A 25,509-nucleotide genomic window follows, 5' to 3' on the forward strand; every position below is an offset into this window, starting at 1 on the left:
TCTTTTTAATTCCCTTCCTTAGTTCTTACGGCAAAACCAACTTTCTAATTCCCATCTTCGCTGCAATTGGCAAAATGAAGAATTTGTCGTGTGGCAATCTAGACCGCGCCATTTCTTCCCCCAATTACAGCAAGCCATGAACAATCACCAGTCAGAAGCTATTTTTGTTTTCCCTTTTAAAATCCAAATTTCTGCAAGACTTGAAGTTTCATTTCCTCTTGAGCTTTGTGGAAACGCTGGTGGAACATCAAGGGGGAATTGCAACACCCTGATACAAATGCAACAATTAAAGCCTGTGCAGACATACACAGATGTGTTTAATGCTAGCTCAGACATACACAGATGTGTTTAATGCTAGCTCTCCCCCATCCCCTCCTCTCCGTTGATCCCCACGCACACCTACGGAAATAGTTATCTTTGTAAACTAGGCTTCCCACTGCCAGCAATGGGAAACCCGTATGGAACTTGGGGCCACCCTGACAGCATGCAAGTAGCCGACCATTCGTAACGTGGATTTTCTCCGTTAAACATTAACAATGTCAAATATGAAGAAAACCTTGCTATAACACTACAATGTACGCAGCCGTATCATTCTAATCCTTCACCAGCGATTGGACATATTAAAAAGCTGAATTTACTTTCTGGACAAGATCCACTTTGGATCTATTCACAACTTTTACAACTACAGATAATCTGGTTCATAACAGTATTGTCGCAACGCAACCTATCACCCAGAAATTAGCCAAAATGCAGACGCGCACTGGGTATTAGTTCAGCAACATGGAGGTGTAACACACGATAGATCACCGGGTGATGTTTCTGAGCCTCTTAGTTCACCTTGATTTGGTTTCGTTCTTACCAGCACGCAGTCCACGTCAAACACCATCCCGTCTAGGATAGCAGGAAATGGAACAAGATACCAAAAGACTCGCCTTAACCATGCACTTGGGTATATCCCATTCCTTCATGCTTTGTCCTCAGATCATTTCTCACCCTACCCAACGCGTTAGATCATTTAGAAATATGATCCAGTATACTGAACTGGAGGTAATTCAGTGCGCTTAAGATTTAGCGATACAGCGCAGAAACAGACCCTTCGGCCCACCGAGTCCATGCCGACAAGCGATCACCCCCATGCAGAAGCATTCTCCTACACATAAAGGACAATTTACAATTTTACCAGCCAATTATCCTCCAATTATCTGCACATCTTTGTAGTGTGGGAGCACCTATAGAAAACCCACGTGGCCACAGGGAGAATGTACAAACTCCGTACAGTCAGCACCCGTACTCTGATCAAACCCGGGTCTCTGGTGCTGCAAGGCAGCAACTCTATTGCTGCTGCTGTAAGTCAGCAACTCCACAGCTGCACACTGTGCTGCCCTGCTAGATATGTAAATTCTTGATTCACTCTTGCCATAGTTTGAGTCATTGATCTGCAAGTTAAAAAATGCTCACATGTCCATGACCTGCCACAGCCAGACTGCTGCCCCTTTTGTACAACACGGGTGATGGTACAACATCGCAGGGAGAAACAAATGGAAGGAGGTCATGCTTTTCTCCGACCGAAGTGCGTGATAAAAATTCAGCTTTGAATCGGAGAGTTGCAGAATTAGATCTTAAACACCACACTGGGGTCGTAGTGAAACCGCAGAAGCGGATTCAAGCCCTTTGGAGGTTCGTGCAGGTAGTGCATCTTGATCAGTTCTGCAAAGTATTGCACTATTTTGCTGTCATCATTCACCAGCCCCAGATGATGCTTTAAAAAGTTTACTCTGCGACAGGTGACTGAATCTTCGCTCTCCCTCTCGTCGATGGGAAGATGCAGGTGATGGCAGAAGGTGTAGAGGAAAGCTTGGGAACTGAGCTGGGTCAGCATACTGTGAACGTGCATGTAGTAAGTGCTGCCCCTCTTTATCTGAGTCCTATGGTCGGCCATTCGGGTAATCAGCTGTCCTTTATACTGCGGGCAATGCAGTGTTTTGTTGTCGCAGTCCAGAATGGTGACATAGCGGCTATAACGATTCAGCGAGTGCAGCATACTGGTGCCCAGAGGAGAAGCTATTCTAGAAAAGTGAAAGAAACAAAGCCGTTACCAATTCTGTGTCTGCAATGGGGACATCCTTTCAGTGGTAATCCAGATGTCAACATTCCAAAATGGACAGAAAGTGCTGGAGTTACTCATAGGCTGTGGGTCGAGGAGCTTTAGTCTGCAGTTTCGTGACCCAAGTCACCAAACTACATGAAATTTTCACCTATTGTGTAAAAGAAAATTATATAAATCACCCCTGAAACTCGATATGAAGAAGACTTGCACATTTTTTTATTAAATTAGAGAAACACCTGAAAATTTTCGGGTAATTTTTAGTCCAATCAAAGCACGTTTAACATTGAGTTGTCTGCCAGTTGGCCAATCGCGCGCTTTGTTTCAGGCTAGCACACAAAATGGCTAAGGGGGCTTCACAGATGCCTGTTTTACTGGAGATTCCAATTTGTTGTTCTGTGGATTAAATGTCATGGAAACTTGCAGCAGGTAATTGTATTTAGTGGGAAAAGCATGAAAAAGGCTGAAGAAAGTGCTGCGAAGTGGATTAAAGTGCAAGAAAGCCTTGAAAGCAAAGTCCCTGCTGTGGTCCTGGAACACAAAGATTTAGACAGCCAGGGACCAACTCTAACTAAAAGGTAAGATCTAAAGTCTGAATTTATGAAAATCTATCTGTATGGAGTTTAATTAATTTAACTGCACCATTTTATAATGTGAATAAATTCATTCATTCACTTACTTCATTCATTCACTTCATTCATTCATGAAATTGAGGGCCTAAACTATATGTATCCATAAGACAGTCAATTAAACATTGTCACTAATGCCAGCCTTTTGTAGAGTAATAAGTCTTTAACAGCTAATCTCGGAGCTGCCTGCGAAAACTTACCGGGAAAAAGTGCTCCGACCACGGGACATAGGTACTCGTGGTAAAGTGAAGCCGCGGTCTCAATTAATAAGCGGCCGATTCGCGAACGCGGAGCCGCTGATCATCTCCGCGGGCGGGCGGGGAGGCTGTACATAGTGCCGTCTGTAGCGGTCGTTTTCAGACCCCGACAACGGGAAAAAAACGGAGGGATATCTGACCATTTCTCACTGCAATGGAAGCCTATAAATAGCGATCAATATCCCTCCGTTTTTTAAATTTTATTCACATTATAAAATGGTGCAATTAAATTAATTAAACTCCATACAGATAGATTTTCATAAATTCAGACTTTAGATCTTACCTTTTAGTTAGAGTTGGTCCCTGGCTGTCTAAATCTTTGTGTTCCAGGACCACAGCAGGGACTTTGCTTTCAAGGCTTTCTTGCACTTTAATCCACTTCGCAGCACTTTCTTCAGCCTTTTTAATGCTTTTCCCACTAAATACAATTACCTGCTGCAAGTTTCCACGACATTTAATCCACAGAACAACAAATCGGAATCTCCAGTAAAACAGGCATCTGTGAAGCCCCCTTAGCCATTTTGTGTGCTAGCCTGAAACAAAGCGCGTGATTGGCCAACTGGCAGACAAATCAATGTTAAACGTGCTTTGATTGGACTAAAAATTACCTGAAAATTTTCAGGTTTTTCTCTAATTTAATAAAAATGTGCAAGTCTTCTTCATATCGAGTTTCAGGGGTGATTTATATAATTTTTTTACACAATATATGAAAATTTCATGTAGTTTGGTGACTTGGGTCTCGAAACTGCAGAATAAAGCTCCTCGGCCCACAGCCTATCAACGGGTCAGGCAGTAACTCTGGAGAACATGGATAGGTGACGTGACATTTCAGGATGGGACCCTTCTTCAAAATTCACATTCCGGTTATTCAAATCGAGCCTGCTCCCATTTTGAGGTAAGAAATGTTACATAATTCCACGGGGTGGCGATGGCAGACTCGCCGACAGTCTGTGTCTTTTCGTCTGTTTTTGTTATTTTTAGTGTGTTTTTAAAAGTTTGTGTTAATCTTCTCTGGTTTGTTTTATGTGGGGGATGGGGAGGGGGTCAGGGGAAACTTTTTTTCAATCTCTTACTTTGCCGGAGATGCGATTGTTTTCCAGATCGTATCTGCGGCCCAACATCATGGAGCTGGAGCCCTTGCACGAGACTGACTTTGAGCCCCACCGCGGGGACGTGGACTTACCATCGGTGCCGATTCCTTGCCTGGGATCGACGCTCCAACTGCGGCCTGCGGATTTCACCATCGAGGAGCTCACAGTCTCGGGTAGAGACGGATGTCGGGAACCTCCAAAGTCGCAAGAGGATCGACTAGCCCTAACCCGGGGTCTGATCGCCCGGCGCAGGAGAGCTGTGATCTCCCCGCTGCGGGAGCTCGATTGCCCCGAGGCGGAGGGTCCGACCACCGGCTACGAGAGCCAAGATAGTCCCGTCCACAGAAGGCTCGAGACCCCCGACCGGAAGAGACAAAGAAGGGAAGAGATTGAACTTTTTTTCGCCTTCCATCACAGTGAGGAATGTGGAGGAGTCACTGTGGTGGATGTTTATGTTAAAATGTATTTTGTGTGTCTTGTTGCTTTTTATTGGTATGACTGTATGGCAAATCAAATTCCTCGTATATGTTGCAAAATATACTTGGCTAATAAAGTAATTATGATTATTATGATTAAATAATTCCTGTGGGTTTCAAATTCAGTCCTATTTATTTAAAAACTTGGAAGATAATAACCATATACAGGTACACCACCCAATTTTTTTCGCCAGCTGATGGTCCAGAACCTTCTTTAATTCAGGCAAAATCACGAGAGTTCCCTGGAAGTACCCCCCCGAAAATGTGGCTCCTAGGCTGGGAAAGGGGGTCGATCTCAACCTCACTGGGACATCCGCGGCGGGACTTGTTCGCCAATGGCACCACCGACTGACTCGGTGGCATCGACTTACGGAAGCCTCCTCCCCCCCAAAATGTGGCGCCAAGGCCAGGTGATGCGGCCGAACCTCACCTGGGCTCGCTATTCTGCGGCTCAAGTTTCTGCTCTCCGTGGGTGTGAGCCTGCCGGGAAAGCGATGCCTCGAACCTGCAGGCAGCCGCCGATCCAACCCTCACTGGGACTTCCGAGGGCAACCCGTTAACTGGCACCCAGACAACAAATGCAAGTTTTGCTGTGAATTTAATTTACATTTCGTATTTGTTTTATTTAAGTTTCTAGCAGTTCAAGGAGCTTTAGAGACAAGGAAGGGGTATAATTAGCAAGTCAGACACATTGAAGAATTATTATTACGTGACCATGTTGGTCTGGCAAAAGGACAAGGCTCTGGAACCAAGGGGGGGGGCTGGAAAATCGGTGGTCGACCTGTATTTTAAAGCTTTAAAGCTTTAAAGTTATAAAGCTCCTATCTTTGACAGGAGTTACCATTGTATAGCATCAACAGACCAAAAGAAAATAGGTGCAGGAGGAGGCCATTCGGCCCTTCGAGTCAGTGAGCTAGAAGTATAATAATGGACATAAATTGCAGGTTGGACAATTAAAACATTTCAAAGCCACAGATTTAGGGTGAAAGGGGAAAGATTTCAAAGGGACCCGAGGGGCTGCTTTCTCTAGATAGAGGTTGGGTGGTATATGGAACGAGCTGCCAGAGGAAGCTGAAGAGCTGAAGAAGGGTGTCAACCCGAAACGTCGCCCATTCCTTCTATCCAGAATCTGAGGGGTAACCTTTTCACACAATAGGTGGTGGGTGTATGGAACAAGCTGCCAGAGGAGGTAGACGAGGCAGGTACTATTCCTACGTTTAAGAAACAGACAGGTACATGGATAGGACAGGTTTGGTGGGATGTGATCCAAACGCATGCAGGTGGGACTAGTGTAGCTGGGACATGTTGGCAGTGTGGGCAAGTCAGGCCGAAGGGCCTGTTTCCACGCTGTATCACTCTACCTGGTACAATAGCTTCAGATTTTATCCCGAATTGTTTTGGTAAGGAAATGACATCACTATCACCAGACTTTATTTCAATATGAAACTGTCCAAAGTTGGAGCTTTGACAGCAAGCACACAGGGAAACAAAATGGGAACTGCATGTTCTTGGTATGTGGTCCTGAGTTTCATCATGCAGACTTACTGCACCCTGACTAAAATATCATCTAACAGCTCCAACTTACCCAAAATAACTGATTTTAATGTGTAGTTTATAGTTTAGTCTGTAGAATTATACAAACAGCATGAAATTTGAAGGTGTCCATTTATGATTTAACCCATTATGTATTTATTTAGTTTAGTTCAGAGATTCAATGTGAAAACAGGCCCTTTGGCCAACTGAGTCCACGCTGACCATTGTTCATCCCTTCACTAGTTCTATCCCACACACTAGGGCCAAATTACAGAAGCTTCAAACCTGCAGGTCCTTGGAATGTGGGAGGAAACAGGAGCAGCTGGAGGAAACTCACACGGTCACAGGTGGAATGTGCAAACTCCGTACGGACAGCACCCGAGGTCAGGATCAAACCTGGGTCTCTGCCACTGTGAGGCAAGACTACCGCTGTGTCACCCAATTTTCCAATTATGAAATAGCTGTAAACCACACGGCTAGATCTATTAATAAGCCCGTCTTATTGCTAACATCGCCAGGCCTGTATTAATTACAAAGTAAACGGCTCCTGAGATATAACCATGTTATACTTTATATTTACCACCCACCTCTGAAGTCCAATGAGTTTCCAAGTCTGCAAGTCATCCACGTGCAAAGGAAGCGTTACCCATTGCTTCACAGAATCTGCACCTCTGCCATGACTGGGGACAAATATTGACAAGGCATTGACAAGCTTCTTGACTTTCCCTTCGTGCTCACCAACCACCACAAGGGTCCGCCCTGACAGCAGTGAAAATATTGCCTGCTGTGCAAAAGAATATTGCCGTATAAACCACAGAGAATTCTTCCCCGAATGCTTCTTGCGTCTTTCAGAGAGCCTCTTTGACGGACTGGTTGGGAGGGCTGGAGATGGAGTCCGATCAGAATATAAAGATGCACTTATGTAGCTCATGTTGTCCAAATACTCATCCACTGGAAGCCGAGCCATTTCTCCAGCACCGGGTAGATCACTGTATTCCTTTTCACAGGGAGAGAATACTTGATCTGCAGCGTTATCCGATCCACCTCCCCCTTCTTGCTGTGGGTAATCACTGTGGAATAGGTGACTGATGGTTTTGCTGCGTTGTGGTGGAACATTGACAACCCCATCCCTGTACTCTTCGGTTACAAATGTAGGTACAGACTTATTAAAATTTGGGCTCTCTTTCCCAATACAACAAGAAGGGTCAACGGGCTCAGATAACGCAGAGAAATTAATGGTTCCAGTTTCAAAATTTGTGTTGCTAAACCCATTAGTATGGTTTAGATTTGCATCGGGCTCCATAAGATCTGTGCTCAGCCCAATTGTTTCATTTTCTAAAGGTGCTTCTTCTTCATGGATTGCATTTGGATAGGCAGCTTTCAGGTCTTCGGGTATCAGTGATTCAGTGGTACTTAGTACCTCAATGCTGTCCTCGCTGTTCGCCCTCCTAGTACCAACAAATTTCCGCCTCACAACATGCAGATGCTGGCTCTGCGAGTCTGTCTGGTTGTCAGATTTCGATGATATTGGGGTCGAGGAGGATTTTTCTGTACGCAGGACTTCAATGCTTTCACCACTACTAATACTTCCTTTCTCTTTCCCTTCCAATTCAAGATAGTCCGAAGTTCCAAAGAGACTTTTGAATGGAACGGAATCAGACATAGACCCACAATAACTGTCTACGCTAATTTGAGGATCCAGTTTAATGGGTACAGACTCTACGCAAGACTTGTACGAATCACAGCTTGCCGCTTCAGTTGATAGACAAGGGTGGTCCAAAGCTTTAACAGTGATAAGATTAAAACCAGGCAGGGGTTTTTCACAGTGCTGTTCCTTTTCGGCTGGTTCTTCATCAGTGAAGAGTAGCGAGTCTTCAAAGAGAAAATAAGTTGTCCGTTGTTGTTGCAGGAGCACCTTTTCAATTTGACTGGTAAGGAGATAGCATACATCCCCCCTGAAGAATTTCTCCACCTGCCTAAGTTGTTCTAAGGTTTGATTAAAAAAGTAGCTGTCACAAAGTTCTTCCAGGGTTTTCAGTTTCTTTTCAAAGCATTTTGCAGATTTAGTTTTTGTAAATTTGGGTATGTAAGATCTTCCATCGGATAAACTATTTTTTTCAGACGACTCGTCCCTATTTTGCATTTCCTCCAACCCAGAGTCTGGATGTTCCGTACCATTATCTGGCTCGTGTGTAAAATAGCCGGCATCTCTCGTTTTTTTGTATGAATAATTTCTGATCTGCATCAGGAGATCTTGATGCTCGATTATACATTTCTCCACATTGGCTAGTTCATTCGCCTTCTCTATCGCAACCGAAGAGTAATATCCTTTATCGTTTGACTTTTTCTGGATTTCTGTTTCATTGTGCAGCACATTCCGGGTATACTCCAGGTCCTGAAGTTTATTTTCCAGCTCGTTGGCAAACGCTTTTCTGTTGCCAGTCTTCAGGCACTCGGAGGCTCTGGAGAAGTCATCCGAAAGCTCCTGGAACTGCTGCATGATCTTGTTCTCATCCGTGGAGATGTAGGCGACGCAGAAGGGGCGGACGAAGCCCCTGGCTTCCAGGTCGTAGAGGGTCAGGTGGTGGACGTAGGCGAAGGCGCCCTCCTTGGAGTCGCCCAGCACCACCTTGGAGTCCTCCACGAAGTTGAGCTTGGGGTAGCTGGTGCCGGGAGGGTGGCCCACGAAGGAGGCCTGGTAATCCACAGACATGATCCTGAGAGAGAAATAGTTGAGGTCAAAGTTGCCGCGGGCATGGTCCGGGATGGTTAGCAACGGCTGAGGGCCTACCTGCTCGGAAAACTCGGAAATGAGAATGAAATCCTTGAGCAAAGTGGCGGTGGCGGCGGCGGCCCCGGCCCAGGGGTTGTGGGGCTGGAAGTGGAAGGGAGGCGCCGGCCGCTCATCCTCCTCCCCCCTCTCCCCTTCCCCGTCCTCCTGGCGGGCCAGGGCCACCACGTCGGGGGCGGTGATCATCGCGGCTCGTCCTCACCGTGGTCGTGGTCGCCGCCGCCCGGGGAAGGCGGGCAGCAACAGCTCGGCGACGCTGGCGGCTCCTCACCAGCCGCCATCTTGTCTCCCTCCCTCCACCTGACTGACCCCCCCCGCCGGAAGTAAGGCGCCACGTGATGTGGGGTGCCGTGAACCAACGCCGCCGCCGCCACCACCACGTGACGGGGGCAGCGCCATGACTGCCAGCACCACCACGTGACGGGGGCAGCGCCGTGACTGCCAGCACCACCACGTGACGTGGGGCGCCGTGAACGCCAAAGATCCTATAGCAGAGTGGGTGCGCGGCCCGGGGCATAGGGAGGGAGGGAGGGGGGAGGAGGGGGGAGGGGGGAGGGAGGGGGGAGGGGGGAGGGGGGAGGGGGGAGGGGGGAGGGGGGAGGGGAGGGGGGAGGGAGGGGTGACATTGTAGTGTGGGGGGAGGCGAGGAGTGCTGGGGGGAGAGTTGAGGGGTGGGATAGGGCCTAGTGTGTGTGTGTGTGAAGTTGCGGGGAGGTTTACAATGTTTATTATTTAATGTCCCTTGTCTAGTCTGAAATAAAGGTCATCATTGGATATAAAAATCAGAAGAAATATAATTGTGTGTGTTATATGATTATATACATTTATATCACATTCGTGTATGTGTGTTTATAAACATTTTATTCTTTAACAAGAATTAACAGAAGTATGAACTGACAGAATTATGAATCTAACCCTATATCACACACACAAACTGTTGCCCCGCAATGTTAATTACACTGCGAGTCGGGTCGGGTCAGGTAGGCTCCGGTTACTAAAATGGGCGAGGAAAAATGCCCAGGATCCCCTCCGTAGCTACTACACGTCAGCCCATTGTATTTCGCAGGAGAAAAAGCTATCTTGCTCCGCTACAGGATCTTTGGTGAACGACGCCGCCGCCACGTGACGTGGGATGCCGTGAACGCCGCAGCACCACGTGACGGGGGCAGCGCCGTGACCACCAGCATCACCTAAGTTCTTTGAGGATCACCACGTGACGGGGGGCAGCGCCGAGTCCTCCCCCCCCCCCCCCCCCCGCCATGTGACCGGCGCCCTTACCGGACCGGATGTGTTGCTGGCAGCCAAGGTACATCAACTCTCTCCCTTCACCTCCATTGCAAATATCTTCCATAAAACCAAAGATACTCCCTTAGTGTTTGTCATAAACCTTCACTCAGTGAAAACCCCCCTTCCGTAATCCCACATTCACAAAGTCTAGGAGTAGGTATTAGGCCATTCGGCCCATCGAGTCTATTCCCTTCCATAATCACACACACACACATGCTGGGAAATTCCCTTCCAAACCTTCCACAATCCCGCATTCAGGTGGACAAAAGTGTTGGAGAAACTCAGCGGGTGCAGCAGCATCTATGGAGCGAAGGAAATAGGCAACGTTTCGGGCCGAAACCCTTGGGTTTCGGCCCGAAACGTTGCCTATTTCCTATTGCCTTTTTCCTTCGCTCCATAGATGCTGCTGCACCCGCTGAGTTTCTCCAGCACTTTCGATTTTCCAGCATCTGCAGTTCCTTCTTTAACAAATCCCGCACTCGGTGAAGATCCCTGCCCTTATCTCACATTCTCCAGCATTTTTGGCTTCAACCAGCATCTGCAGTCTCTTCCTACACATCCCAATATTTATATATTGGCCCTCGCATAATTCCACACTCCTTGCCTCCTGACTCCAATCCAACGTGGTGCCGTAAACTTGTATCCAAAGGTCCGGGGACAGACAGACAGACAGACAGGGAGGCGACCCAATGAAAGTTTGCCTGCGGATCAGGTCGGGGCAAGGAGGCTGGGCTGGTGGACTCATGTGTCCCACGTGGAGAGGCGGCTTGCTGCAGTAACAAGCAAAGATCCTGTCTAGCGAGCTATAGGATCTTTGGTAACAAGTAGTCCAAACATCAGATGCAGCCCTTTAACTTGTGTGTACAGTCAATAACTAACTAACTAATTAACTAACTATATATCTCTCTCTCGGGCTGGTTTACTTAAAAGAGACTTTCAAACAAACACCAGTCGTATCGATTCGTTATTCCACAAGATGACTAAAGAGAAGAAAAGTAAACTTGCAACCCGCAAGGTGAAACTGTCCACTGACGACCCGCAGCCAGCACCTGAGAAGCCTGAGAAGACCCGGCAGAAGAGAAAGAAAAGGACAAGATCACAGGCAAGTGACAATAAACTAAACAGAATCGCTGCTGATCAGCTATCTGGCTTGCATTTACCATTAATAGAAACACGTGCTGTTTATTTCACGGAGCTCTGGAAGCTAAAGAGCGAGCATTTATTTTGTGCTTTACAAGGGGTCTTTAAAGTGTTCTGTAACGTCGGGGATTCTGTGAAAAGAAAAGAGGCAAAGTGCCGGAGTAATGGAGCGGGCCAGGCAACATCTCTGGAGAACATGTTCTGTGTAGGGCTTCTGTATACATGGGGAGTTTGTGTAATCTGTCTCATTCCCTTTTCGCGTTCAGATTAATCTGAAATTTAAAACTTTATTGACTCAGAAGTGATCATTGTAAGCATTCACTCACCGAGTTTTGAAGCTTGCAGCAAAGTCTATGGCAGAGTGTAGTGTACACAGGGACAGGATCAATATGTACATAGAAACAAAGAACTGTAGATGCTTGTTTATGACAAAGATACACAAAGTCCTGGAATAACTCAGCGGGTCAGGCAGCATCTCTAGAGGAAAAAGACCCTTCTTCAGAAGACCGGCCTCGACCCGAAACGTCACCTATCCATTTTCTCCAGAGATGCTGCCTGACCCGCTGAGTTACTCCAGCACTCTGTGAAACGTCACCTATCCATGTTCTCCACAGATGCTGCCTGACCCGCTGAGTTACTCCGGCACTCTGTGAAACGTCACCTATCCATGTTCTCCAGAGATGCTGCTTGACCCGCTGAGTTACTCCAGCACTTTATGTGTCTTAGGGCAGGAACAATGTGTGTGTGTGTGTGAGCAAAACACAAAGTACTGGAGGAACTCAGTGGGTCAGGCAGCATCTGTGGAGAGAACAGACAGCTGATGTTTCGGGTCGGGACTCTTCTTCCTTCCACCCTACAGTGTGCTGCCTGATCCTGGGTGAAATGGAACCAGCCATTTGTGTCACCTAAGAGAGAGACACAAAATGCTGAAGAAACTCAGCAGGACAAGCAGCATCTCTGGAGGGAATGAACGGGTGACGTTTCAGGTCGAGACCCTTCTTCAGACTGCCACATGGTACAGTGAAATTCCCTTTTTTGCATACAATTCAGGAAAAATCTTTCTGTACACACGTAAAATCATACTTAAGTACAAGAGTGTGTAAGAAGAATAGATATCACTGAGGCAGTACACAAGAATCGACACATTTCCGGTGTCAACTTGTACCTGCTCAACCCGAAACGTCACTCATTCCTTCTCTCCAGAGAAGCTGCCTGTCCCACTGAGTTACTCCAACATTTTGTGTCTATATTCGCCATCTTGTATCCTTTAGCTTCAAAGCTGTTAAAAAATTATAGTTCAGTTTATTGTCACGTGTACCGAGGTACAGCGAAAGGCTTTTTGTTGCGTACAAACCAGTCAGCTGAAAAACTATACAGCTGCTCCTCGCCCTATGATGCGGTTACATTACGATAAACCCATCGTAAATCGAAAATATCATAAGTCGGCCCGATCCATCACAGGCATGGCCCTCTGAAAGCTTCCACACGAGACGCTGTCTCAATAAGGCAGCATTTATCATCTACCATCTGGTATAGAAGCCTGAAGTCGCACATCATCAGGCCCGAGAACAGCTACTTTCCTACATCTATCAGGTTGTTGAAATGTGTGGGAAGGAACTGCAGATTCTGGTTTGCACCGAAGATAGACACAAAATGCTGGAATAACTCAAGTTCAAGTTCAAGTGAGTTTATTGTCATGTGTCCCTGTATAGGACAATTAAATTCTTGCTTTGCTTCAGCACACAGAACATAGTAGGCATTTACTACAAAACAGATCAGTGTGTCCATGTACCATAATATAAATATATACACACATGAATAAATATACTGATAAAGTGCAAATAACAGAAAATGGGTTATTAATAATCAGAGTTTTGTCCGAGCCAGGTTTAATAGCCTGATGGCTGTGGGGAAGTAGCCTGGTCGTTGCAGTCTTCAGGCTCCTGTACCTTCTACCTGAAGGTAGCAGGGAGATGAGTGTGTGGCCAGGATGGTGTGGGTCTTTGTGTCTATCTTCGGTTTAAAGCAGCATCTGCAGCTCCTCCCTACCATCTCCCTGCAGCTTATACCCTGGAGTCCAGGCAGCAGCATGGTAAACCTCCTCTCCAAGCTCTCAAGTTTAAGTTCAAGTGAGTTTATTGTCATGTGTCCCTGTATAGGACAATGAAATTCTTGCTTTGCTTCAGCACACAGAACATAGTAGGCATTTACTACAAAACAGATAAGTGTGTCCATATACCATAATATAAATATATACACACATGAATAAATAAACTGATAAAGTGCAAATAACAGATAATGGGTTATTAATAATCAGAGTTTTGTCCGAGCCAGGTTCTCAATGGGTCAGGCAGAATTTCTGGAGAAAAGAATAGATGACGTTTTGGGTCGAGACCCTTCTTCAGACTGAGAGTCAAGAGAGAGGGGAAACTAGAGGTATGAAAAGGTACGGAACAAATCAGAGCCGGCACCCAATCACCCAGGAAAGTTGGAGCCCACAATGGTCCATTGTTGGCTGTGGAAGAGGTGATAATGAAGGGATACGGTGAGAGCATCCGGGTGAAAACGTGGTCGTAGAGCCGGAGGTAGTGCCTTGCGCTAATGGTTTTTGTTTTGCACAGACTTTTTCTTGCACCATCATCTTTCCTTTACACCAGTCTTTCCTTTCATTTTCTTGAAGAGCTTATGTGTAATTTAAGTTCTCTGTGTGTTTGGCTAAGTCTGTGATTGTGATGCTGCTACAAGACCTTCATTGTCCCTGCACCTCAGTGTGTCTGCATGTGATTACACCTGGATAGAGTGGATGTGGGGAGGAGGTTTCCACTTGTGGGAGAGTCTAAAACCAGAGGGCACAAGGCCTCAGAATGAAAGGATATACCTTTAGAAAGGATATGAGGAGGAGTTTTTTTTTTTTTTTAGCCAGAGGGTGGTGAATCTGCGAAATTCATTGCCACAGACCACTTAGGAGGCCATGTCATTGGGTATTTTTAAAGTGGAGATTAATATGTTCTTGATTAATAAGAGCATCAAAAGTTATGGGGAGAATTCAGGAGAATGGGGTTGAGAGGGTAAGATAGATCAGCCATGATTTTAGAGAGTTTTGAGTTTAGTTTATGGTCATATGTACTGAGGTGCAGTGAATGGCGGAACAGCTTGTGCAAGGAAGAACTGCAGATGCTGGTAAAATCGAAGGTAGACACGAAATGCTGGAGTAACTCAGCGGGTGAGAGGCATGCTTCACCCATTGAGTTACTCCAGCATTTTGTGTCTACACTTGGATAGCTTGTTGGTTTCTCATTCCGGCATGGTTGCTTTTTGACATTTTCTTCAGTTTGCCAGAAGATGGTGCCAAAGGTACAACTCATCAACGTTGCTTGCTTTGATTCAGTAAACCAGTGTGTTACACAAACTGCTTGTGCCCTTAGTAACAAGTTGGCGTAGATTTCTGATCGAGTTTACAGGATTTCCTTTCCTGCCACTCTCTCGGTCCGATGATGTTTGTAGTTTGTTTGTTTTTTTTTGCACAATTCGCGAGCATTGCCACTTTTCATCTCACTGCACATCTCATATGTGTATGTAACGAATATATTTGACTTGACTTGACTTGATTAGCTTGTTGACCGGTTGCATCATGGCCTTGGTTCGATAACTCGAATGCCCAGGTACGAAGGAGGCTGCAGAGAGTGGTGAACAACTGACCGTTGAAGGGATCTACAGGAGGCGCAGCCTCGAAAGGGTGTCCAGCACCATCAAGGACCCCCTCGCGTCTTGCTATTGCCTTTGGGAAGACGGTACAGGAACCTGAAAGCCGTGATCGCCAGGTTCAAGAACAGCTTCTTCCAAGTAATCAAATGGCACAACACTAACCTCCAGCCTCTCTCAACGTCTATCATTGGAAGCAATGAGTTAGCGTATCGGAGAGAGATAGTGAGCGTTGCCTCAAGAATCTCTCCTCAATGTCAATAAAACCAAGGAACTGAGCGTTAACTTCAAAAAGGGATGTTAGGAAACCAAATGGCAGTTTTCATTGGTGGGTGAATGGAGGACAGAGTTAGCAGCTTCAGGCTCCTTGGTGTTAACATCCCGGCTGACCTGGGCCAAGCACATCGATGTAATCATGATGAAGAAACTTTAGCGCCTCTACTTTCTTAAAAGTTTAAAGAGGTTACTTACAAATGGAACCATTTATTGTTGAATAGTCTAATAAACGTCTACAGATGCACTGCATCGTTTGCAACATGGCCTGGTACGGCAACTTCAACGCATGAGGCTGCAGAGAGTGGTGCACTCAGCCCACTCCATCACAGGCACAGCCCTCCACACCATCGAAAGCATCTGCACCAGACACTGGCTCAAGGAGGCGGCATCTACCATCAAAGATCCCCTCCATCTGGACCGAACCGTCCTCTCACTGCTACTGTCGGGCAGGAGGTACAGAAGCCTGAAGTCCCACAACACCAGCTTCAGAATCAGCTACTTTCTGACAATTATCCTGTTCTTGAACCAATCTGCACAAACCCAGTTGTAACTTGACAACAGAACACCGTCTCATCTCTTGCACTGCCATGGATTTGCTTTATTTTCTAAGAATATTTTTAAACTTGATGTCTTTTTTTGTATAATCTTTTAGAATTTGAAGTATATTTTGTATAATTGACGTGTGATTTGTTTTTGTGTGTTTGTGTCTAGCTGTCCGCAGCAAGCAAGGTTTTCCTGGTAACTAGCTCAGCGCACTTGTGCTTATGACAATAAACTTGACTTTGAACTTGTCCAGCACCTAACTCGTTATTAACAGGACCAGAGCCCACCTGGTTGAAACTAATGACTAACTAAGGTTTGACGTGTGTGCGTTGGTTGTATTTATCTCCACAAAGTTCATACACGTCAGTAACCCTAGCATTCCCTCTCTCTCTATCCCTCTCCCATCCAAGTCACACCGGCTTCTTGTTTTCACCCAACAAACAGCTATCAATGGCCTGTTTCCTTTATCATTGTTACATTTTTTGCATATCTTTCATTCATTGTTCTTTATCTCTCTACATCATCGTCTATATCTCTCGTTTCCCTTTCCCGTGACTTTTAGTCTGAAGAAGGGTCTCGACCCGAAACGTCACCCATTCCTTCTCTCCAGAGATGCTGATGTCCTGCTGAGTTACTCCAACCTTTTGTGTGTCTCTCTTTGGTTTAAACCAGCATCTGTAGTTCCTTCCTGTGTAGGAACTCCAAATCTTTCCTATCCATGAACCAAATATAGACACAAAGTGCTGGAGTAACTCAGCGGGTCAGGCAGCAACTATGGAAAAAAGGAATGGGTGATATTTCGGGTCGAGACCCTTCTTCAGACTGCTGAAGAAAGGTCTCGACCCGAATCTTGACCTATTCCTTTTCTTGAGCATTTTGTGTCTATCTTCAGTGTGAACCAGCATCAGCAGTTCCCTCTTACACGATCCATCAACCATGCATCCCTGTGACTCTTTTTGATAGGTTTTAAGGTTTTTGATAGTTCTCAGCTTGGCCGTGTTCAAGTCCCTGCTCTTTTTTCTGTGTCTATTTGAAGAGGTAATGCTTCGGCCTATGTCGATACCATTTTGGCACTTTGTGTTTTACTTTTGGTAAGGAGCTGGATGAGGAGGGAGTTGAGGCAGGTAATATAACATTTAAAAGACATTTGGACATGTACAAGGATTAGACAGATATGGGCCAAACGTGGGCAAAGGGGGCTAGCCTAGATAGGTCATCTTGGTCGGCATGGACGAGTTGGGCCAAAGGGCCTGTTTCAATGCTGTATGACAAGCCCTTCGGCCCAACTTGTCCACACCGGCCAACATGTCCCACCTGCCCACCTTTGGTCCAAATCCCACCAAACCTGTCCTATCCATGCACCTATCTAACTGTTTCTTAAACTTTGGGATAGTCCCATCCTCAACTACCTCCTCTGGTAGCTTGTTCCATACACCCACCACCCTTTGTGTGAAAAAGTGGGTGTATGGAACAAGCTAGCAGAGGAGGTAGTTGAGGCTGGGACTATCCCAAAGTTTAAGAAACAGTTAGATAGGTGCATGGATAGGACAGGTTTGGACTATCTTACCCCTCAGATTCCTATTAAATCTTTTCCCCTTCACCTTAAACCTGTGTCCTGTGGTCCTTGATTCACCTACTAGAAACATAGGAAAATAGGCACATTCGGCCCTTGGAGCCAGCACAGCCATTCAATATGATCATGGTTGATCATCCAAAATCAGTAACCCGTTCCTGCTTTCTCCCCATATCCTGCAATTCCTTTAGCTGTGTTACGTCAGTGTTTTGTGGTCTGGGATGAATTGTTTCAAAGAGAGCAGAGTGAGTGATCAGTTTTAAAGGGGAGTAGGGTAAACATTGCAAGATAAATATGTTCAGTCCCTTGAAGAGAGGGGTGAGCGCCGTAGGGCTGTTCTTTGGAAGAGTTGGTATGGATGCGGCGGTTGGAATGGATTTCTCTTCTTGCCTCATTCTATGATGTCAACAGGACTATTTGGTCAAACTTGTTCACGAAGGAAAATAAATACAGAATTCCTGTTATCAGATCTTCGAGTAGCCTAAAATGTTTATCTTTGCAATCTGCTGCCACTTTAGTTCTGTGTTGCTAGGATCCAGTGTGAAGGTGCGGAAGTAATGGTCCATTGCCACAATGGGTCGGTCTGTCCATCTGATGCAAAATAAATATTTTTTTCATCTGATGATGAATTCAAGTTGGAAAATTTAATTGTGCACTGTCGGTTGTATCAATTTTGCATCAAGATTGATTTGCTCATTGTGATAAAAGTTGTAAATATTAATATATGGAATCTGAAAATGTCAGTATTAAAAAAAAAAAAACACAAAATGCTGGAGTTTCTCCGGGCCAGGTAGCATCTCTGGAGAAGGTGGAGAGGCGATGTTTCGATCTTCGGTCCGAATAGGAACCTGAGGGGCAACGTTTCCACTCAGAGAGTGGTGGGTATGTGGAACGAGCTGCCAGAAGAGGTAGTTGAGGCAATGATGCCTAAAGAAGGGTCTCAACCTGAAGTCTCCTGTCCATGTTCTCCAGAGAGAATGGTCACGGTGGCACAACGGTAGAGTTGCCGCCTGACAGCGAATGCAGCGCCAGAGACCTGGGTTCGATCCTGACTACGGGTGCTGTCTGTACGGAGTTTGTACGTTCTCCCCGTGCAGGGCCGTCTTATCAGCATAATAGGCCCCCGGGCAAAGCAGTGCACTGAGGCCCCTACCTACACAACCACTCGCAGGAATAAAAATATAAATGGTCGATAAAATTAAAGCCAGTTCAAATGCTGCTGCCCCATTGTGCTGCCAAGCTGATTTAAAAAAAAATAAGTTTCAGTCTTGAAAATGAACATTCTCCTGCACAGTTAGTCACCATCATACACGTGAACTCTCTCCGTGCAATTTCAACATTGGGAAACACAGATTTCAAGTTGTCAGAAATTATTTTGATCCTCATCTTCTGATCCGTCATATCTAGTAAGATGCACACTTTGCTTTCATTCCCGTTTTTTCACATCACTATAATCTGAATCTGGACACCCACTTCCGGCTTTCAATTCGTATTCACTAAATTTGTCTCTAATTTCCTGAAGACAGGTTTTCAGAGACTCGAGAAGATTCATGGCAACAAGTATGTTCACATCCTCTGACTGCTGGACCTTGCTTGTTTTGTTCACTCTTTCAAAGATGTCATTCCAAAGAATTGTGAGGAAGATCGTTCCAGGTTCTCCGTTTTTTCGCTCAGTCCTCCTGCCTCTCCCCTTGTGTTCACTTCCTGTTCAGTGTCAGCTGATACAGAATCCAGTGCATGTTTAATTTTCTCCAAAGCCCCCGTACAGAGCATGAACGGCATCAAAATGTGACGACCATCTCGTGTCAGACAGACGCTTGACCACAACATTTTTTTCCTAAAGATGATGCCAGAACATTCCATCGATGTGTAGAATCAGAGAAAAATGAATACGGACACTGAGCCAAGTCAAAGGATTTTAGAGTCTGTAGACAACACTCTGACACTTTTACACCCACCAAGTTGGGGACGATCAGCCATGACCACATTGGATGGCGGTGCTGGCTCGAATGGCCTTCTCCTGCACCTATTTTCTATGTTAAGTTCAGGCGGTGTCCAGCACAAGGGACATAGATGGCAAACTCATTCAGTTGATAAATCCGTTCTTGCAATTCAGTATTTCTTTATTGACAGCAAGTCACAACATACATAGATCAGCATGGGGCCCCTAGGCTCGTGGTGGGCCCCGGGCAACTGCCCAGCGTGCCCACGCGTTAAGACGGACTTGGGCTCGTGACCTGCGTGGACTTTCTCCGAGATCTTCGGTTTCCTCCCACACTCTAAAGCCGTACAGGTTTATAGGTTAATTGGTTTGGTAAATGTAAAGATTGTCCATAGTGGGTGCAGGATAGTGTTAATGCGCTCAGATTGCTGGTCGGCATGGACCCGGTGGGCCGAAGGACCTGTGTCTGTAAACTAAACTAAAAAAAGAGATGCTGCATTACCTGCTGTTACCTTATTTCTGAAGCAAAGAAGTTAACAGCCTTGACTTAAATGTGAACCCAGATTGGGTGAGAAATTAATCTGATATAGGATGGCATACTAGCTGAATATTAGTCCTCTCAATATATTTTATTTTAAGATACTGCAATGAGTTCTACAGGGCAACCTTCCCCTCTAATGCCAGAACAGATACACCATTTTGGGTCTGCACCTTCTTCCTGACCCAAAGCTCACCTATACCGAAGCGTCACCTTCTCTAGAAATGCTGCCTGACCTGCTGAGTTACTCCGGCAATCGTGTCCTTTTTTTGTTGTTGTATTTTTGTAAACCTGCACCTGCAGTTCCTTGTTTTTACGCTTCTCGTAAATGTCAGTGTTCGGTTAAAGGGCAATTCAAAATCCGTGTCTCCTAATGTTGTTTATCATACACACTGCTCATGATGTGACACCAGATAAATTTACAGTAACTGAAAAAAAAATCTCCATTAAAAACATCCACCTGTCTTGAGAAACCAGATTGGAGTGTTTTGGGACACCAATCATCCTGTTTTGTGTGTCCAGCTGTCACTCCTGTCATGAATGTCTATATAAATGCACGTATCATGCAGGTTCTTAACAGCATTTTTAATCTCAATGATTATATGATGATGTTGTGGATGTTTGAGATGAAGCTGCTGACTTTGCTCTCTGCCTTGCAGTCATGGTACACCTTGTGTCTTTTGATGTCCTATCTGTTTAATTATAATTTCTGCTGACAGAAACATTCTGACTTTTTTTATGGCCTTCATCATTTCTGGCTTCATCGGCTTTTTCGTTACTGGTGAAATATATCTGATGCCAGCATATAAATTGGACACACAAAGAATGAATTTTCATTTAGGCAGAAGAGTTAATGTAAATATTGATCGTTGATCAGAGAGCACAGTAGCACAGCGGGTAGAGTTGCTGCCTCACAGCGCCAGAAACCCAGGTTCGATCCTGACCTCGGGTGCTGTCTGTGTGGAGTTTGCATGCTCTCCCTGTGACCGCATGGTGACCTGTTGCTGCCCTGGTTTCCTCCCACATCCCAAAGACGTGCAGGGTTATAGGTTACATAGAAAATAGGTGCAGGAGTAGGCCATTCGGCCCTTCGAGCCTGCACCGCCATTCAATATGATCATGGCTGATCATCCAACTCAGTATCCCATACCTGCCTTCTCTCCATACCTCCTGATCCCTTTAGCCACAAGGGCCACATCTAACTCCCTCTAAAATATAGCCAATGAACTGGCCTCAACTACCTTCTGTGGCAGAGAATTCCAGAGATTCACCACTCTCTGTGTGAAAAATGTTTTTCTCATTTAAATTGCCCCTCTAAATTGCCCCTAGTGTGTAGGGAGTGGATGAGAAAGTGGGATAACATAGAACTAGTGCGAACTGGTGATCGATGGTCGGCGTAGACTCCGTGGGCTGAAGGATCTGTTTCCATGCTGTATCTCTAAACTAAACTAATATAAAAGTATCTGATCAGAATAAATTAAAATAAAATGTAATTGTTAGTGTGTGGGCAAAAATACCCATTGAATATTTTTATCCCAAGGATTAGTATACTCCCTCTACACTCACGACTGTGGGGTCAAGTTCAGCTCTAACTCCATCTGCAAGTTTGAAGATGACACCACTAAACTGAACCCTAAACCACCCACTGGCACTAATGTTAATAATTCATTATTTTCTCCAACCTTTATGCATCTGTAATTAATCTGCTGGTAAGATAATTTACAATGGCAGACAAGGCAATTAATGTTCATAGTCAAAGAAAACCTAGAGAAATATTTGTTTCAATTAGCATCCAGTTTCCTATGATGTGAGAAAACAATCTAGATGGAGATCAAACTTCATAGTTATTTGAGATTCCACATTTGCGATGAATACTGTCACTCTGAGTCTGAAGTTCTGATTCGGAGTCTGAAGAGTGGTCCCAACCCGAAACGTCACCTATCCATGACCTCAGAGCCACTGAGTTAGTCCAAATCTTTGGGCTCTACTCCTGAAGTTACAGACCTTCTCAACCAAAGCAATATTCCTATCATCAGCAATAATAGATAAACCTTGCACAAATAATAATATTGCTAGATAAACTAGCCCTTCACTTCACGCTACTTTTTTCCTCCTCTTCCTTCTGAAGATGTCATGTGTCAGCCTTGGGTCAAACATAGCACTTTGCGTTGAGTCTGAAGAAGGGTCCCGACCTGAAACGTCACCCACCTATCCATGTTCTCCAGAGATGCTGCCTGACCCGCTGAGTTACTCCAGCACTTTATGTGCAATTGGCATCTAGGCGTGGATTGTGGAGTATTATGGAGCAGCAAGTCTGGGTAATCTCCTCATTCAGTTAGACAATAGGTGCAGGAGTAGGCCATTCGGCCCTTCGAGCCAGCACCACCATTCAAAGGGATCATGGCTGACCATCCACAATCAGTGGATGATCAGATGTGGGGAGGATGTTTCCACTAGTGGGAGAGACAAGGATCAGAGTCCGTAGCTTCAGAATAAAAGGACCTACCTTCAGAAAGGAGATGAGGATGAATTTCTTTAGTTAAAGGTTGGTGAATCTGTGGAATTCATTGCCATAGATGGCTATGGATGCAAGGTTGGTGAATCTGTGGAATTCATTGCCATAGATGGCTATGGATGCCGTCAATGGATTTTTTAAAGGCACAGATTGACAGATTCTTGATTAGTACGGGTGTCAGCGGTTTTGGGGAGAACGCTGAAGAATGGGATTGAAAGGGCAAGATAGCTCAGCCACGATTGAATGGTGGAGTGGACTTGATGGGCTGATTGACCTAATTCTGCACCTACAGTCAAACACTTTTTTTTTTGCATATAGTTCTGAGCTAATGGAAGTCTATTGCACCGGAGAGTCCACCTAATCTCAAATCCATCTTGTGGAACTTCCTCATCTCTTGCTTGGCCCCGTCCACCGCTGTGGATTTAGAATGGGTTCAGAATAATCGATCTATGATAATTTCGCACTTTCTCTGCCCCACTTGTTGTTTGCCTGCAGTGTTGACTTAAAATGGTTGGGTGAAATTTAGCACCAAGGAACTGCAGATGCTGGTTTCACAAAAGGACACAAAATGATGGAGTAACTCAGTGGTTCAGGCAGCATCTCTGGAGAACAGGAATCGGTGACTATGCGGGTCAGGACCCTTTGGGATGAAATTTGCTTTTTTTTTTTTTAACTTTCGAGCCTGTTCCTTTGTTTATGTTATCAAATCTTTAAAGGCATTCCTGATTGTGGAAAATTGTTCCCTTGTCGGTGATTGTTGATGATTACATTTTGCATCAGCTGTTTTGCATTTATTTCTCGTTTCCTCCAGAATATCTTGTTTCTAAATAGTCTGATGATTTTGTTGATTTCCACCACGATCCATTTTCAGTTAATTTTGGTTCTGGGTATTTGGAGGCCCAGCATTTGTGTATAATGAGTGCACTGATTAGACTGTGGATGGTGAAAAGGATACAGCATTAAAAATTACTCCTGTTAACCTGTCAAATGTTGGAGGAAGGTAGACAAAAATGCTGGAGAAACTCAGCGGGTGAGGTAGCATGTATGGAGCGAAGGAATAGGCGACGTTTCGGGTCGAGACCCTTCCGGAAACTCAGCGGGTGAGGCAGCATCTATGGAGCGAAGGAATAGGTGACGTTTCGAGTCTAGACCCTTCCGGAAACTCAGCAGGTGAGGCAGCATCTATGGAGCGAAGGAATAGGCGACGTTTCGACCCGAAATGTCACCTATTCCTCTGCTCCATAGATGCTGCCTCACCCTCTGAGTTTCTCCAGCATTTATGTCTACCTTCGATTTTTCCAACATCTGCAGTTCTTTCTTAAACAAATGTTGGAGGAAAATATATGTGAGCTTAAAATTTGGCAGTGGGCGGAGGTGATGCCGCATGTGATGGTGGTGTTTAAGAGGATTTTCGATAGACAACTGGATATGCAGGGAATGGAGGGATATGGATCTCAATGGTTCCTTTATTATCACGTGTACCAAGGTACAGTGAAATCTTTTTTGTATACAGATCAGAAGATTATTGCCGTACACAAAAAAACAATACATCATGCATAGAAATTGCCCACTGAGTCAAGATGCAATTGAAGGTAGATGGGACTAGGTGAGAGTAAGTGTTCGGCATGGACTAGAAGGGCCAAGGTGGCCTGTTTCCATGCTGTAATTGCTATATGGTTATATGGTTATAGTCGCCAGGTTTAAGGCAAGGATAGATAGATTCTTGATTAGTACGGGTGTCAGAGGTTATGGGACGAAGGCAGGAGAATGGGGCTAGGAGGGAGAGTTAGATCAGCCATGATTGAATGGTGGAGTATACTTGATGGGCCGAATGGCCTAATTCGGCTCCCATCTCTTACGACTTTATGAGGTTTTGGCGGCATTTCACAGTCATCGTGCAGGCAGAGGAGATTACTTTAGCCTGGTATCATGTTCGGCACGGACATTGTGGGCCGAAGGACCTGTCGTGTGCTGAACTGTCCTGTGTTCCATGAGTGCGGGAATAGGCCATTATTATTATTTTGTCAGCATCGGCTACGTCCTTTAATTTCTAAAAGCAGATTCATCGCAAAATGAACAGGAATGTGTCGGAAGGAATTGCAGATGCTGGTTTTTGACATGCCTTGAGTAGATTTTGCAGAAATGACGGTGTGTGACATTAGTCTGTGGGATTCTCTGCCTCAGAGGGCAGTGGAGGCCGGTGCTCTGGATACTTTCAAGAGAGAGCTAGATAGGGCTCTTAATGATAGCGGTGTCGGGGGAAGGCAGGAATCAGTATCAGTATCAGTATATCTTTATTGTCATTTTCCTGAGTACTCACATACCCAGAGGAAACAAAAAAACGTTACTCAACCAGTGTCCATTCAGTGTGCAGTACAAATAACAACAAATAACTAGAAATAAAAAACATATATCATGAACAAATTAAATTAAACACTCTACTCTCTACTAAACATCAACAGGCGTTCCGATCGACAGCTGCTGCAGTGTGTCCAGGTTGATGGTTGGTGCGCGATACTTTGGCAGGGGGCTAAGTCCGTTTATCAGTCTTATAGCCTGCGGGAAGAAGCTGAGGAGCATCCTGCTGGTTTTGCAGCTAATGCTCCTGTACCTCTTCCCAGATGGCAGGATGGAGAATATGTGATGCGATGGGTGGTAGGGGTCTTTGATGATGGAGATGGCTCTGTTGATACATCTCTTCCTGTATATGTCCAGCAAGAAAGGGAGTGGAGCACCAATAATCCTGCTGGCGGTCTTCACAATCCTGTCAAGTTGGTGCCGTTCGTACGCCTTGCAGCTTCCGAACCAGGAAGTGATGCCGTTGGTTAATGTGCTCTCGATTGTCCCCCTATAGAAAGTTCGTAGATGTGTAGTGGGGAGACCTGCTTTCCGTAGTCTTCGGAGAGGGTGTAGTCGCTGCTGGGCTCTCTTGACCAGTGCTGTGGTGTTGGTCGTGGACATCAGGTCATCTGACAGGTGGAGTCCTAGGAACATCACGCTGCTGACCCTTTCCACATCAGCTCCATCGATGTGCAGAGGAATGGGGTACTGATTGGGGGATGATCAGATTGTAGAAGAGATAGTCGCAGAGCCATTCAACATGGAAACAGGC

General features: G+C 45.4%; 2 protein-coding genes across 2 annotated transcripts in view; one reads left to right on the forward strand and one right to left on the reverse strand.

Annotated features, from left to right (window-relative positions):
- Positions 1–352: 352 nt before the first annotated feature.
- Positions 353–9,173, reverse strand: smcr8 (SMCR8-C9orf72 complex subunit). The gene is made up of 2 exons (XM_033041143.1): positions 6,678–9,173; positions 353–2,066 (listed from the first exon to the last, which is right to left on the reverse strand). Exons 1-2 carry the CDS (start codon positions 9,065–9,067, stop codon positions 1,613–1,615), a joined length of 2,844 nt encoding a protein of 947 aa, XP_032897034.1. The 5' UTR covers positions 9,068–9,173; the 3' UTR covers positions 353–1,612.
- A 915-nt stretch (positions 9,174–10,088) lies between these two features.
- The window catches only part of c22h7orf50 (chromosome 22 C7orf50 homolog), a 186,086-nt gene continuing 170,665 nt past the window's right edge, over positions 10,089–25,509 (forward strand). The window contains exons 1-2 of the mRNA XM_033041148.1: positions 10,089–10,187; positions 11,099–11,270. Coding sequence (XP_032897039.1) covers positions 10,168–10,187; positions 11,099–11,270 — 192 coding nt within the window. The 5' untranslated portion in view covers positions 10,089–10,167. The remainder of the gene's footprint in view (positions 10,188–11,098; positions 11,271–25,509) is intronic.

Source organism: Amblyraja radiata, chromosome 22, assembly GCF_010909765.2.
Source record: "Amblyraja radiata isolate CabotCenter1 chromosome 22, sAmbRad1.1.pri, whole genome shotgun sequence".
Classification (NCBI taxonomy): Eukaryota; Metazoa; Chordata; class Chondrichthyes; order Rajiformes; family Rajidae; genus Amblyraja; species Amblyraja radiata.

What these genes read in the sequence shown, in the direction of transcription:
- smcr8 (XM_033041143.1), bottom strand. Translation starts at nt 9,067, where the DNA reads ATGATCACCGCCCCCGACGTGGTGGCCCTGGCCCGCCAGGAGGACGGG. An exon ending in AAACTCATTGGACTTCAGAG is followed by an intron (nt 2,067 to 6,677) that starts GTGGGTGGTAAA and finishes TCACTTTTCTAG; the next exon opens with AATAGCTTCTCCTCTGGGCA.